The sequence below is a fragment of the Ursus arctos genome, unplaced genomic scaffold (genome assembly GCF_023065955.2).
Source record: "Ursus arctos isolate Adak ecotype North America unplaced genomic scaffold, UrsArc2.0 scaffold_26, whole genome shotgun sequence".
In the NCBI taxonomy this organism is placed as follows: domain Eukaryota; kingdom Metazoa; phylum Chordata; class Mammalia; order Carnivora; family Ursidae; genus Ursus; species Ursus arctos.
Genome location: NW_026622941.1, coordinates 31,973,322 through 31,986,768, shown reverse-complemented (window position 1 = coordinate 31,986,768; position 13,447 = coordinate 31,973,322). Strand labels below are relative to the sequence as shown.

General features: G+C 39.1%; 1 protein-coding gene across 6 annotated transcripts in view; it reads right to left on the bottom strand.

Annotated features, from left to right (window-relative positions):
- The window catches only part of LRRK2 (leucine rich repeat kinase 2), a 135,620-nt gene that overhangs the window by 31,765 nt on the left and 90,408 nt on the right, over positions 1-13,447 (bottom strand). For all 6 annotated transcript variants that reach the window (XR_006409898.3, XM_057318803.1, XM_026502095.4 and 3 more), the window contains 3 exons: positions 12,728-12,874; positions 8,281-8,381; positions 5,036-5,226 (listed from right to left, as the gene is read on the bottom strand). Coding sequence is in view for 5 of the 6 variants with exons in the window: in XM_057318803.1 (XP_057174786.1) it covers positions 5,036-5,226; positions 8,281-8,381; positions 12,728-12,874 (439 nt within the window). In the remaining variant the exon portion in view is untranslated. The remainder of the gene's footprint in view (positions 1-5,035; positions 5,227-8,280; positions 8,382-12,727; positions 12,875-13,447) is intronic.

Below are 13,447 nucleotides of genomic sequence, written 5' to 3'. Positions count from 1 at the left end.
AACCAACAAACCAACAAAAAAAAGGTCAATCTTGATAAGTGAGTGATTTAAACTTTAAGGCACAACAAGTTCAAGCAAAGTGACCAGTTTTTGGTGACTTTTCTTTTGTATACCTAAGAATTACGTAAAAGGAATTCTGAATTCCCTCAAAGATCATATGACTATTTAAATTAGCTTAAAAGGTAAATATGTTAAATAAGAGTTAATCATATTTTGTTATAACTCTATTTAAGAGTTTTGATTTTCTTAAAACCATATAGAAGTTTATCTTAACTTTTAAAATTCTATTCCATTTCTCTTTCGATATTTCTTTTTCTCTGATTAAAATGTTTCCTAAATTTGGGGGAAATATTTTCACCTTTTTCAATAATAACAAATTAACATAAAAAATCTATCTAGCTATCAATACCATACTGTGTTCGAAGATGTAATTTACTTTAAACCCAATTCTATTATGAATTAAGGTTAACAAAAAACATTTTGGACTGAGAGTTGGAATGAGTAAAACAATGTCTTGGGAAAGGTAATCTTGGATGATGTTAAAGTCATTCCCTTTAGAGACTGATCCAATCAAACATAAGTAGTACAATTGGACACTGCAGTAAAGATTCAAAAGCAAAATAAAGTTCTAATCTTAACCAGGTCTTCCCCATTCTGGGAACACAGCCAGAGAGCCACCTTTGTGCTCCAACTACTCAAGTAACTCCATTACCACCTTTCCTTACATATTCACAAAATTCAGATTTTTCCCTCAACTCTGTCTTCCCTGTTCCATGATGTCAAATTTGCTATAGCTTTCCGCATGATCTCACAGGTAAATTACGATTTATCTTGAAAGGACAATTTTTTGCAGAACTTAACAGAGGTAAATTTAAATCCTTTATTTGTTTGTGGCTTTTGGTTTGGGTTCACACTGTATCAATAAATATTTATCCCATTACCTAATGCCCATCACTATCACAGGGATTAGGAGCGGAGTGGCAGCACACTCTGAACTTTCCTTTGCACGACGGCCTACAGTGTACGTATCATTTAATTGCATCAGCTGAAGCAGAACTTTCTTTCTCTTCCAGGATGTAGTTAGGACATTTGACATTAGGCCTACTCATGCTGCTCTACATATTTTTGGCTGAAAAATAAGATAACTGTACTAATGAAGTTGACCTTAACAATAAGTAATGGACTAGAAAGAAAAATTTACTAAGGGCTTACTGAAAGGCCATTAGCTACCCTTGCCTTGCTGAAGAGAAAAGCTGGGAGATTAAGAAGAAAAAAGTTAAAGACAAGTCATGCATAATTGAATAGCATCCAAATCCTTCCTAATGCATGCCTCTTTCAGAATATTTATAGGATATAGAGTCTCTCACAATACTTCTCAAAGGTTAAAAAAAAAGTTAAACTTAATTTGAAATAATGTTAGTGGGAAGGAAAGATTAACTGGCTTAAAGTGTTCAATTATAGAATTTAATCTTAAAAAGTGCAGTTTTAATAGCTTCTAATAGACTAGCAAAATAGCTTTTGATATATTGACAAGTACGGATCTCACCTTACTGAAAATAATTTAGCCATAATTTATGCATTATGTGACCATAGCATTGACAAATATTTTATTAATATAAACCAGTCTAGATTCTATTAGTCATTCTTTAATTGTGATTATCATCAGTGTTGCTAGGAAACCCTTTTCTTTATAATTTAAAGTAAACTTTATCTCATCCTAAGTAGAATTACTGCAGAAATGAGATGCCTCATTCATTTAGCAAATATGTATTGGGCAACTAACAGGGTCAGCCATGAGGGGATATAAAGCCATCCTTATATCTCTGCTTTTGAGGAGTCACATTCTAGAAGGAGAGACAGGTAGTCAAACAAGTTTGCAGAACTGTGGTGAGTACCAAATGCTAGGGAAGCCAGAGGGAGAAAAATAGATGTCAAGAGCAAACCAGACTCTGCCACTAGAGTGTAAGTTTTCAACCTTGAGAAGATAATATATATAATCTCTGCCTTCCGCTCTTCAGCACCTAACACAAAGTCTTGCATAGAGCCAACTCAAGGAACATGTGCTAGAGAGGCCATCTTTTCATGGTGCAGTTGAGCTTCAGTGTGGAGATGGTATATAAACAAATTCTACCAGAAAATGAATTCTGTAGGCAGCCAAATTTGGGGACAAATGGATGTCAATGAAACGTCAAGACCTTCAGCATGATTAGAATGGAGAGTGAGGGCAGTGGAAAGGCAGGAGGCTGGAGAGAAAGGCAAGAGGCATACCCAAAGAGTTGTGATGCTACTCCAAGGAGTTGGGATGTTCTTCACGGATAACTTGGAACTACCAGGGAATTTCAAGCATAATTAGATTTTTATTTTTGGCGAAATATTCTGATAATTCCCTAGAGGTACTGGACCAAGGCAGCAGTAGTAACATAAAAATAAATGAATTGATGAAAAAGATAATGTGAAATAGTTAAAGACCTGGTGGCCAAATGAATACTTCCTTTTGGGAGGAGAGGGATAGCCCTGATGTGACTACAAGGATCTTCGTCAGCAAGTGGGAGATACCAGGGAAAGGGCAGATTCATGGCAGGAGGAAGTAGCAGAGAAAGGAAACTCAATTTTGTAAATAATGAAACATAAAAACTTATGGGAAATACAGGTGACCACATCTTCATAGGTAATTGAGAATTATGATTAAGAGCTCAAGGGAGAGGACTGAATTAGAAATGAAAGTTAATAGTTGTAGGCAATACTGTAAAACAATATGTAATGTGAAAACAGTTCTTGTATATACCTCGAAACAGCTCCACCATTCAATGGACTCCAGAGGAGTCTGATTTTATTGTCTCTTTCTACCTCTGTAGTTATCATTTTATGCTGAAATATATTTGAGGAGGCCATCCTTAATGCTGAGTTTTTAAAAATATACTTAGTGCTGGCAGAAGACTGAAAGCTACTAAAACCTACCAGCCTCTTGTGGCCCAAGATCCAGAAAGCTGTCCTGGCATTAAGCTGAGAAGAAATCAGGCAAATTAAAGGAAAATATGCTAAGGTTTAATTTACTTCATCAGAAACTGCTGGATTTGTTGTTTAGTAAGGTCTCAGGGAATCAGAGTAAGTTATCTTAGAGATGAGGTCTTTCAAACAGTTGTGAATGAAAAATAGTAATTCTTCATTTTCAACATAAACATTTTGGGAATCATGTGGAAGAATTAGGGGGCATTTAGGATCTGGACTTAGTTAAATTAAGGAAAGCAACTGATCCAGCTCGGACATTCATGAGACTTTGCTGCACGTTATCTAGATTAATTTAATACACGGGTCCCCCTGGTGTTCAAAAGCAGATAAACTCAGCCAAACCCAAACCTCCGCAATACTATCTCATTAATAATCCGTATGGTTTTCAGTAGTTTCTGGACTCTTTCAGAAAAGGAAAATCTACTTATTTTATGTTCTTGTTCTATTCTCTATAAGCTATGAAGTTATATCTTTCTGGCTTGGTCTTTTTTGTTTATGAGCAGTGTTTATGTGTTTTCCATACCATCCATTCCACTTACATTTCTGGAGACTGCCTTAGAGGAACAGACACAGTATTTCAGAAAGGAAGGAAGAGAAAGAGATTTGCATCCACTGTGTGGCTATATGGGCCAGGTACTGCTGTCCTCCCTCCCTCATTCCTCCCTCTCTCCCTTGCTCCCTACTCTCTCTACTACCAACAGATATTTCCTGAGGGCCCACTGTCCCAAGTGCTAGGGATAGGAAGGACAAGATGGCAAGTCCCTGCTACCATGGCCCTTAGATTCTAGTGGCAAAGACAGACAATGAACAAACTTCTTAAATGAAAACATAAAGAATACCAAATAGTGATAAGTGCTATCGGTGCCAGAGAGACGTTAGGTAGGCAGGGACATCCTCTCTGAGAGGAAACCTGAAAGAAATGAGAAGTGAGCCAAAAGGATATCTGGGTTTCAGACACTCCTGGTTAAAAGAAGAGCTGGTATGAAGCCCCGGGTGTATTTGAGAAACCTCGGAGAAGAAAGTGGCTGAACACAGTGACCAGCACGGTGACCAGAGAGTGAGACAGGAGAGAGCTCATAACAGGATAAAGATTTGATCCAACCTCCATGAAGAAAAACCACTATGGCCGCTGTTTGAAGAGGCAGGTATATGGGGCAAAGGTGAAAGCAAGTAGTCTGGTCAGGCAAGGAGCCATGACAGTGGCACAGATGCTGCGGGTAGGGAGAGAGACTGTGAGAAGTGGCTGCATTAAGATATGCTATGATGGCAGAGCTGAAAGTATTTGCTGAAGGATTAGGTATGGGATGTGGGAGAAAGGAAGGAATGAAGGATGACTCCAAGGTGAAATAAGTGCGTGACTGGAGATGGGGCCAGTGGAGAAGGAGGAAATCCAGACTTTAATCTGGGATGTCTTCAATTATCACAGAAGTCCTTGAAACGTTGTGCATTAAGTATTAGTCACAGTTTACAGACTCTAACAAAAGAAGTTTCAGATGTATAAAAACACAGTTATTAAGTGTATAGAGCAGTGATTTCTCCCAGTCCCTTTGTCTCCAAAGACCGCGTCCTTTCCACTCTCTCGTGACTCCTGGTGCCGACTGGCTGCAGGGTTGGGCGTGCCTCTGACACAGTCGAATCACTCTAGTCCCCTTCAGAAATACAGACCAATCTTTCCTTATTAGAATTATCCATGAGAACGGACACCTTCCTTGACACTTTGAAACCAAACCTACATTTTTTTTAGGGGAAGGAGGTCACTACAGGGTTAAGATCATGAGCTCTGGAGCAGGATTCCTGGGTCCAAACTCTCCTTCCACTATCTAGGAGGTTCTATGTGGCCTTCTTACTCTTATTTTATGAAATTACAAAATCTGATCAGGGAAATGGTAGTTTTTCCCTCAAGTTGTTTGCGAAACGTTACTGGGACATAGTGCTACTGGAAGATGCTGCTCTCCCAGCCTGAGAGTAGGTTTGGGCTCACGTTTGTCACACACTGAGTAGAAAGCCCCATGACCGAATTCATTACCTCAAGCCATCAGCCACATGTAGCGCAATCCTGTGCTGCAGGGTCCTGGTGAGGCTTCCTTTGTCCTGCTGAAGCAAGCGGTCCAGCGAACCCTTGGAGGCCAACTCCATCACCAACATGCGAGGACGAATCCCAGCCGCCAGCAAAGATATTAAGCTGGGGTGGTGGAGGTGGCAAAGGACCACCAGCTCCTGCAAAAGTAAAAAACATTTACTCGTGCTACAACCCCAGTACCTCCTTCTTCAAGTGTCTCGACACCTGGAATGTGGTTTTCTCTGGGAAACTGGGTTACAGCAAACGTTCCATTTCTTCCTTGGTCTTTTTTGTATTTTCCACATAGTCAGGAATAAATAATATATTTTAAAAATATATTTTGAATGAAAATGTGAAGTTCTATCTTTCCTTTTGCTCTGTATGTTTCAGAAGATTTAATGCAGGGACAGTCCACACGCTGTGGTTACACTACCAGGTCATGTCAACCTTATCTAAAGAATCCTAGTTGACCACAGAGTCCTCCTCGGCCCAGGATTCGGAGCAGCCGCTACTAATCTACCGTCACTAGCAGGTGGGGTACAACCTGCCTGCCATTAATAATTCATGACAGACAAGTTTACTGAGGGTGTCGAAGCCCACAGGGATCTATGGTATCACTCCTCCTGAAAACTCTCTGATAACTTCCTATTACTTTTGGATTAAAACCCCGTGTACTTTCACAGCCTTCAAGGCCTGATCTGACCTGCCCCCAGCCCACCCCTCAAACCCTTCTCTGTCTCTGTCCTCTGCGCTTCATGCAGCATTCTTCCACCACACTGGTGTCCATTCAATTCTCCACACGTGCCCAGCTCCTTCCTTCCAGCCGCAAGGCCTTTGCCCATGCTGATCCCTCTGCTCTGCAACCCCTTTACCCTTCACATGGCCGAAGGCTTCTTATCATTCTGACCTTAGCTCAAATACTCTTACCTTCTCAGAGTGACCTGCCTTGAACCACCGTCACTAAAGCAGTCTCCAGCAGCAACAATCTCTCTCCGAGGAGTCAGAGGTACTATTTTAGCTTGCACAGAGAGGGCTCCATTCTGATGTAGTCCTCTTCCTAGCCCACATCCTGTGAGACTACAATCTCCTTTGCGATACTGTGGTCTGTGACTTCCATACACACTCTACTCTGTATATTTCACTTTACTCTGAAACCCAAATTTAGTTGAAATTTATAGTTCATGGGATATTAAATTGATTGATGTTTTAAACTGTGATTTCTACGGCTCAGCTTCTTAACAACCAGCTTCAAAGGTGTGGAGTATCAGTGCCAACCACCTCTGTCAGGAAATAGGAGTGTGGAGAATTCTGCAAGCTGAAGAAGAAAGGCTGAACACCCTGAGTGGGGATTTTCCAAGAACAAAAGCTCCAGACTGCAATCATATTTCCTTAGTGGATAAAAATCTTTTTTTTCCCCTCTGTCTGATCAGCTCAGTGGGTTCAAACTGATGAGAAGCAGTCAAGTTAGGTCTGTTTTCTTTCAGAGGCCCAGGCAGAAAGAAGCCTAATTCAAATTTTTCCATCCTCGAAAAGTGCTCACTGATTTCAAGGAGAAAGGAGCAGAAGCCTCTAACAGATCAGCCCCAGTTCGTGACCACTGGTAGGATGACCCTCAAAATGCAGCACCAGACACTGAAGAGCTTTCCTTTTCTTTCCTTTTCAAAGAACAAGCACAGGTGCGTGGGTAGCTCAGTCAGTTAGGCGTCTGCCTTCAGCTCAGGTCATGATCCCAGGGTCCTGGGATGGAGGCCCACATTGAGCCCCATGTCAGGCTCCCTGCTCGGCAGGAAGTCTGTTTCTCTCTCTCCCTCTGCCCCCCCCATTGTATTCTCTATCTTAAATACATAAATAAAATCTTTTCAAAAAAAAAAAAAAACGAGCACATTACACACTCTACTGTGCATATCATTTCTCCTATCATTTCCTTGGGTCACCGAGCTGCCTATATACTACTCAGGCCTGTGTACATTCTTAGTGTTCTGATTTTCAGCAGGGTTCCCTGAGCACACGGCATAAAATCTGAAACATATATTAAAGACTAATGACCAAGGCTGAAAAATCAATTTAAACAACCAATTGCCTACGGATTGAAAGAGACTGTGCCCAGATTTGCTTCATAGACTTGCTTCTATATATAAAATGTTTATTAAGTTCTTTCTAGAGCCCCAGTGTAACTTTTGATAATACTAATAAGATTACTCCAGGATATTTTACACAGACATGGAATTATTTTCACTATCCCCAATAACTAATATATTGTAACTGTGCCTTTTTTTTAAGTTTACACAAGTCATTTAGTTTCAGACTTAGACACAAATTACTTCTCAATTTATTTTTTTTAATAAGAATGAATAGACTCAAAAATACAGTTGAGTTCTGGCATAACATTACAGAATTCAAATTGGGTTTTACCTTTACTCTCACTCTGACTCACTCTCTCATTCCTACTGTCAGGAAAGACTCAGAAAATAGAATAAATCCCCACCAGTACTCAACATCAATGAGGGTACTAGAGTGACCACCATTGGCTTTGCATTCAACATCCACTCACTCTTCTTTCTTCCTAAGGGTATCTTGATTTTTGCTGCCTCACTCAAGCAGACCATGAATTACAGAGGGAACTCTTCTTTCTTCCTAAGGGTACCTTGATTTTTGCTGAGTATCCAACCCTCACGCAAGCTGACCATGAATTTCAGAGGGAACTGACCCCAACCCCAGCCTCAGGAAAAGGTGGGACTATTTTAAGTAATACCATCTGCATTACCATAGAGATTGATTGATTAACAACGGCCTAAGCTAATCAGCGCACAGCACCATCCTGAACATAAAGTGCTTATGGAGAAAAGAACATGTGATAGAAGTGAAACCAAGAGAAATTTTTAAATGAGCCACTGTGTATAGGATTTGGGTTTTTCTAAATACAAGACCTCAATAGAGGTATCCTCCTTTCTTCTGTACTTGGGGTATGTAACTGTGATGCGGGTCAAGAATTCTCAGAATACTGTCTTTTTTTTTCGTTTTTCTACAGCAGAAACAAAACACACTTTTTTTTTACTCAATGAAGATAGGACAAAAGTGAGATTTTGTAACTAAACTCAGGCAGACTTGGGGGAAATGTGGTCATTTTGCATTTTCACAAACACATGCAAAACCAGAGTTCCGGGAGATTAACAATGTCTGATGTAATGTAATAATACTATTGGATTTCTTACCTGTCTTAACAGTCTAAGTGATGTATGTTTATTGAAAAGCTTCACAGCCACTTCTTCTCCTTCATAGGCTGCTCGATAAACAGATCCAAAACTGCCATCACCTTTTGAAAAGAAAGTACAAAGCACTTCAGTGACTCTGTCCAAGCAGAAAAGCTAGATAAATTATATTGGCTGTAGTTACATATGTTGTATACGTGAACAGAAATCTGACGCACTTGTTTCATTGAATCAAGTCCCCTTTGATGCCTCCTCTTCCTTATTCTACGCCGTGAACTATGAGGCACCTAAAGATTTCGTTCCAGCCTTCCCATCTTCCGTCTACATACTCCCCAGGCAACTACTCACCGACTCCCTAACTTCATCTCTTCCTGTGTGTTGAGTGTTTCACATCTTCATCTATAGCCACAAGCCACCCTCTGAACTTCATCCTATATTTACAGCTTTGCACTGGGGATCACTGGCATGCCCCTCCAAATCTCAACCTTGCTGCACCAGAAGCCATCCTCATCATCTTGTCTCCAAACTAGTTTTTATTCCACCTCATATATCTGATTTAAAAACAACTCTCTTTTCATGGTCATTCTAGAGTAAAACCCAAAAAATCATCTTCATTCTTTGCCCCATGCCTCCTTTCCATTCCCATTCCCATGACACCCATTTGGTGCCCTTGGTGCTTTCTGCCTAGACTGTGGAGGCCTCTGAGTTCATCCCCTCCAGTGCAGTCTCCATCTCCTACAAAATCAGTCTCCCTATAATTACACTTTGATTGTCTCACTCTCTTGTTCAATAACAAATTATTCTATGCTGTCTACTAAGTAAGATCCCAAATCAGGGACAAATCCATATCGTAGCTCTGAATACGCCTTGCGGTTCTCTTCCTGCTCATTCCTTGGGCTCTAGCCCAGTGGTTCTCTCCGGCTGGGCTACACAGGACATCTGAAGAGCTTTCTAGAAATACCAGTGTCTGAGTCCACCCTCAAAGATTCTCACCTAATTAAGCACAGGAGTTACTGATCATTAGGACGTTTTTCTTTTAATTCCCTGGTGATAGTAATGAACGACCAGGGTTGAGAACAACTGTTCTAGAAAACTGGAATAGCCAAAATTGCCTGAACATGCTTTGTATCTTCAGGCTTCCATACCCTTCTTATGCAGTGACTGAAAGAGCTCTGTTGCTCCATCATCTCAACCTCTGTAGTGTTTATCAAGTCTGTAAAGCATAATACATATTGAGATACCAAAGACTGAGAAATCAACAATGATCAACTCCATGGACTATTACTCTTCACTGACATACAGTGTATTCTTATTTGTACAGTATTTATGGTTCTCATATAGTGCTTTGAAATACAAGCGCTTGATCAACATAAGTGAACGAACTCAGAAAAATCTACAAAGAAATAGAATAATGTTTAGATCTGTTATTTTAAAGTGGTAAAATTATGCATCTATGGGAAGCTTAGATATTTTAAATTTTTTAATATTTTTGTATTTGTAGTATGTATTTTCATCTCTGATAAGTATATGTAAGCATATATTATTTTATGCTCAGAAACAATGTACATTAAAAATAAAAATAATAAGTATTCATTGGAGCGTATGTCATATTTCCACTAGATTGTAGACAGGTTAAAAGTATTATCTGTGTATTTTCAGTCATGGTATCTTCCCATCCCTTCCCTTCAGTCTTCAGTAAATATCCAACTTCTAAAACCATGGGTTAATATTGATGGTACTGAGAGTTTTGGAGAGAAATGAAGGCTATCAAATCAGGTAAGTATTTGAATCAAAACAAGAGTGGTAAACAAGAGAGGGGAAAGAGAAAGAAAACAAGTGGAAGGGGAAGGAGAGCAAGGGTAAGACAGATGGACGCTGAAGTAATAGCTGCCCCTGTTCTGTCCCCTCAGTCTGGACAGCTATCAACAACAGGGAAAAACAAATGGGCAGAGAGAAGAAATACACTCTAAGGAGATACAAAATTTCAGGTGAGAGCAGTAAAGAGTTCTAGTTTTTTAAATCCCTTCCCTATTTCAGAATCACTGCCATATTAAAATGGAGCATGGACTGTCATCTCCCTCAGGTGGCTAACAGTAAAAATAAGGTTAAGGACTGTTCTTCCGCATTTGAGACACCAAAGTGTGAAAGAAACTTGAAGGCAAGGAAACCTTCCTAACCCCCTCAGGTCATACCACTGAAGTACCTAACTATGGCGGCTCTCTGGAAAAATAGTCCCCTAAGAGGAAATAAACCTCACAACTCCTCAAACAGATGCACAAAACCCCACACCTGTGCATTTAAAATGTTTTCATAAAACAAGTCTATTAATATTCACAAGTCTATCAAGAAGTGTCATATAGTAACTGCTATCTTGGAAGGAAAGTGTCAACTGAAGGCCTGAAATTCATTCCCACCCTACAAGGAAAATGGCAATGAATGACCTCTACCACGTTACCCTAGCATAAAAATACTGAAGAGTCTCTCATTATAAAATGTTTTTAGAGGGGGGTGCCTGGGTGGCACAGCGGTTAAGCATCTGCCTTCGGCTCAGGGCGTGATCCCGGCGTTATGGGATCGAGCCCCACATCAGGCTCCTCCACTATGAGCCTGCTTCTTCCTCTCCCACTCCCCCTGCTTGTGTTCCCTCTCTCGCTGGCTGTCTCTCTCTCTGTCAAATAAATAAATAAAATCTTTTAAAAAAATAAAAAAAAATGTTTTTAGAGGATATATCTCATTTGTTTAGGTCAGTGATTCCCAACTAGGATAATGCTAATCCCCTACCCCTACCCTCTCCCTTTTGCAACATCTGGAGACATTTTTGACTGTCACACCTGGGAAGGGGGGTAAGGAGATACCACTGCTATCTAGTGGGCAGAGGCCAAGGATGCTACTAAACATCCTACAATGGGGGACAGCTCCCATAACAATGAATCATCCGGTCTAAAACAGCATAGTGCCTAGTTTGAGAAACCCTGATCTAAATTGTAAATAAACATGGAATTTATGGGTGTATGGGACAGGACACTGGAGAATGGGAGTACTTCTATAAATACTTTCCTCTGTGTAATTAATGGAATACAGAACACAGGTGCTTTTAGAGGTGGTCAGAGGTGAAAACTAGGAGTGGAATGTACAGCATGATGACTATAGTCAACAGCTATGTGATATATATATTGAAAGTTGTTAAGAGACTTAATCCCATGAGATCTCACCACCAATAAACAACTATTTTTTCTTTTTCTTTTATTTTATATCTATATGGGATAATCAATTTTAACTAAATTCGTTGCGGTAATCATTTCATGATATACATAGAATCAAATCATTTGCTGTATACCTTAAACTTACACAGTGCTGTATGTCAATTATATCAATAAAACTGAAAAAAAAATCCCACAAATGCTTCAAAATGAATTTTGTGAACATTTCTACATACATTGCTCAAAAAGTGTCCATTAATAAGAAACACACCTTAATGCACTAATAAGAGATATTTTGGGGACCTTTGTCTGATAGCTTGAGACCCCTTCAGAGAAAGACTGTAGTATGCCTGGTACTTTCCTTGGAATCACAAGTCAAGTTTGGTATTGGTTAAGATCTAGGATTCGGCATTGACAATTCAGCATTTTGTGTTAACCCACTATTACTAATATATTCACTTCAAGAGCTCCAAAGCATTCAAATTCATTCTAAATTTCTCAATTGATGTGAAGAATAAAGGTACAAAGCAGTTTCTTTACCTTTACATGTCATGTCCCACATTTTGGACATTCTTTATTAATAATTTTAATGTACTGACAGACATATTTTAGGCATTCTTTTTGTGGAAATTTAATTAAAATTAAATATACACACACAACAATGAATACTGCGCAAAGTAAAGCCAGAACCGCCTCCAAATACTTTACCTTAACTCAAGCCAATGCTCTTCACAGTTCCCAGTGACTCTCAGGAAGGCTTAGAACTTGAGTATATCAACAATTTAATGCTTCTGAATTTTTCATCCCAAACTGCTTTTCATGAATATTTTTGTGAGAATTCATGTTTGTCATCCTGAGGAACAAAACTGCTCCTTGACTACCTCGAGGTGTTCCTCCTGTACTTATTCTGTCTTTTTGAGACTGAAAAATGACTGCATTACACAACTGAAAATCTCCTTACCTGCCTCCCCATTTCTGGCACTTACAGCAAATGCAAGGATACATTTCACAAACATGTGCCCCCACGACAGCCCCACCCTTATCTCAAACCTAGTCCATAAGAATGTGTGCAAAGCAAACTCCAAGTCTGTAACATATTACTTTCAAATAGATCATTCAAAAAAAAACCATTATAACAAATATATGAAGACACTACAAACTATGATAATATAATTATATTTGAATATTTTCTAAATTATAAGGAAAAATTACATCCTAATTTTTATTCTCAAACCAACAAAAATAGTTACCTAAGAGAAACTCTGGAGCTTGTTCAAATTCCAATTCATCATTATTCAACATAATATTTCTAGGCAGGTCAGCCAAAATTAAGTCAGGAGCAATTTGAGATATTGGGATGGTGAGCCTTGGTTGATCTGGATTTACTAGAAGGTCTCCTGAGAGGTACAGAAAACATTTTTTTAAAACAAACTTTTAAGGATGTATATAAATTTGTACAAAAATAATCAAATTTCCTATGATTTCTAATCATTCTTTTAGGTTTTCTCACCCATCTTATTTTTCTCTAGAAAATCTGAGAAAGTTTTAAAGGTTCAATTAATACCTCTCTACTTGGAATGTTAAAAACTCATTTCTAGGTTCACTCATCAGGAACTAGAATTCAGAACTGCCTCGGACTATCTGACATCTGTCTAGGAAATAATCTATTCTCTATTTTTATCACATTCGTGAGGGCACTTATTATATGGTTAATAAGTTGCTAAGTTTTTCTGTGTCTCATCCTATTTTATTTTTTATGCAAGATACAGTGTTATATTAGGTGTATACAGGTGTATAATATAATGATTCAACACTTCTTCACATTTCTCAGTGCTCATCAGGATAAGTGTGCTCTTAATCCCCTTCATTTATTTCATGCATCTCCTAACCCACCTCCCTTCTGGTAATTACCAGTTTGTTCTATTTAAGAGCCTGGGTTTTTCGTGCCTCTTTTTTTTTCTTCGCTTGTT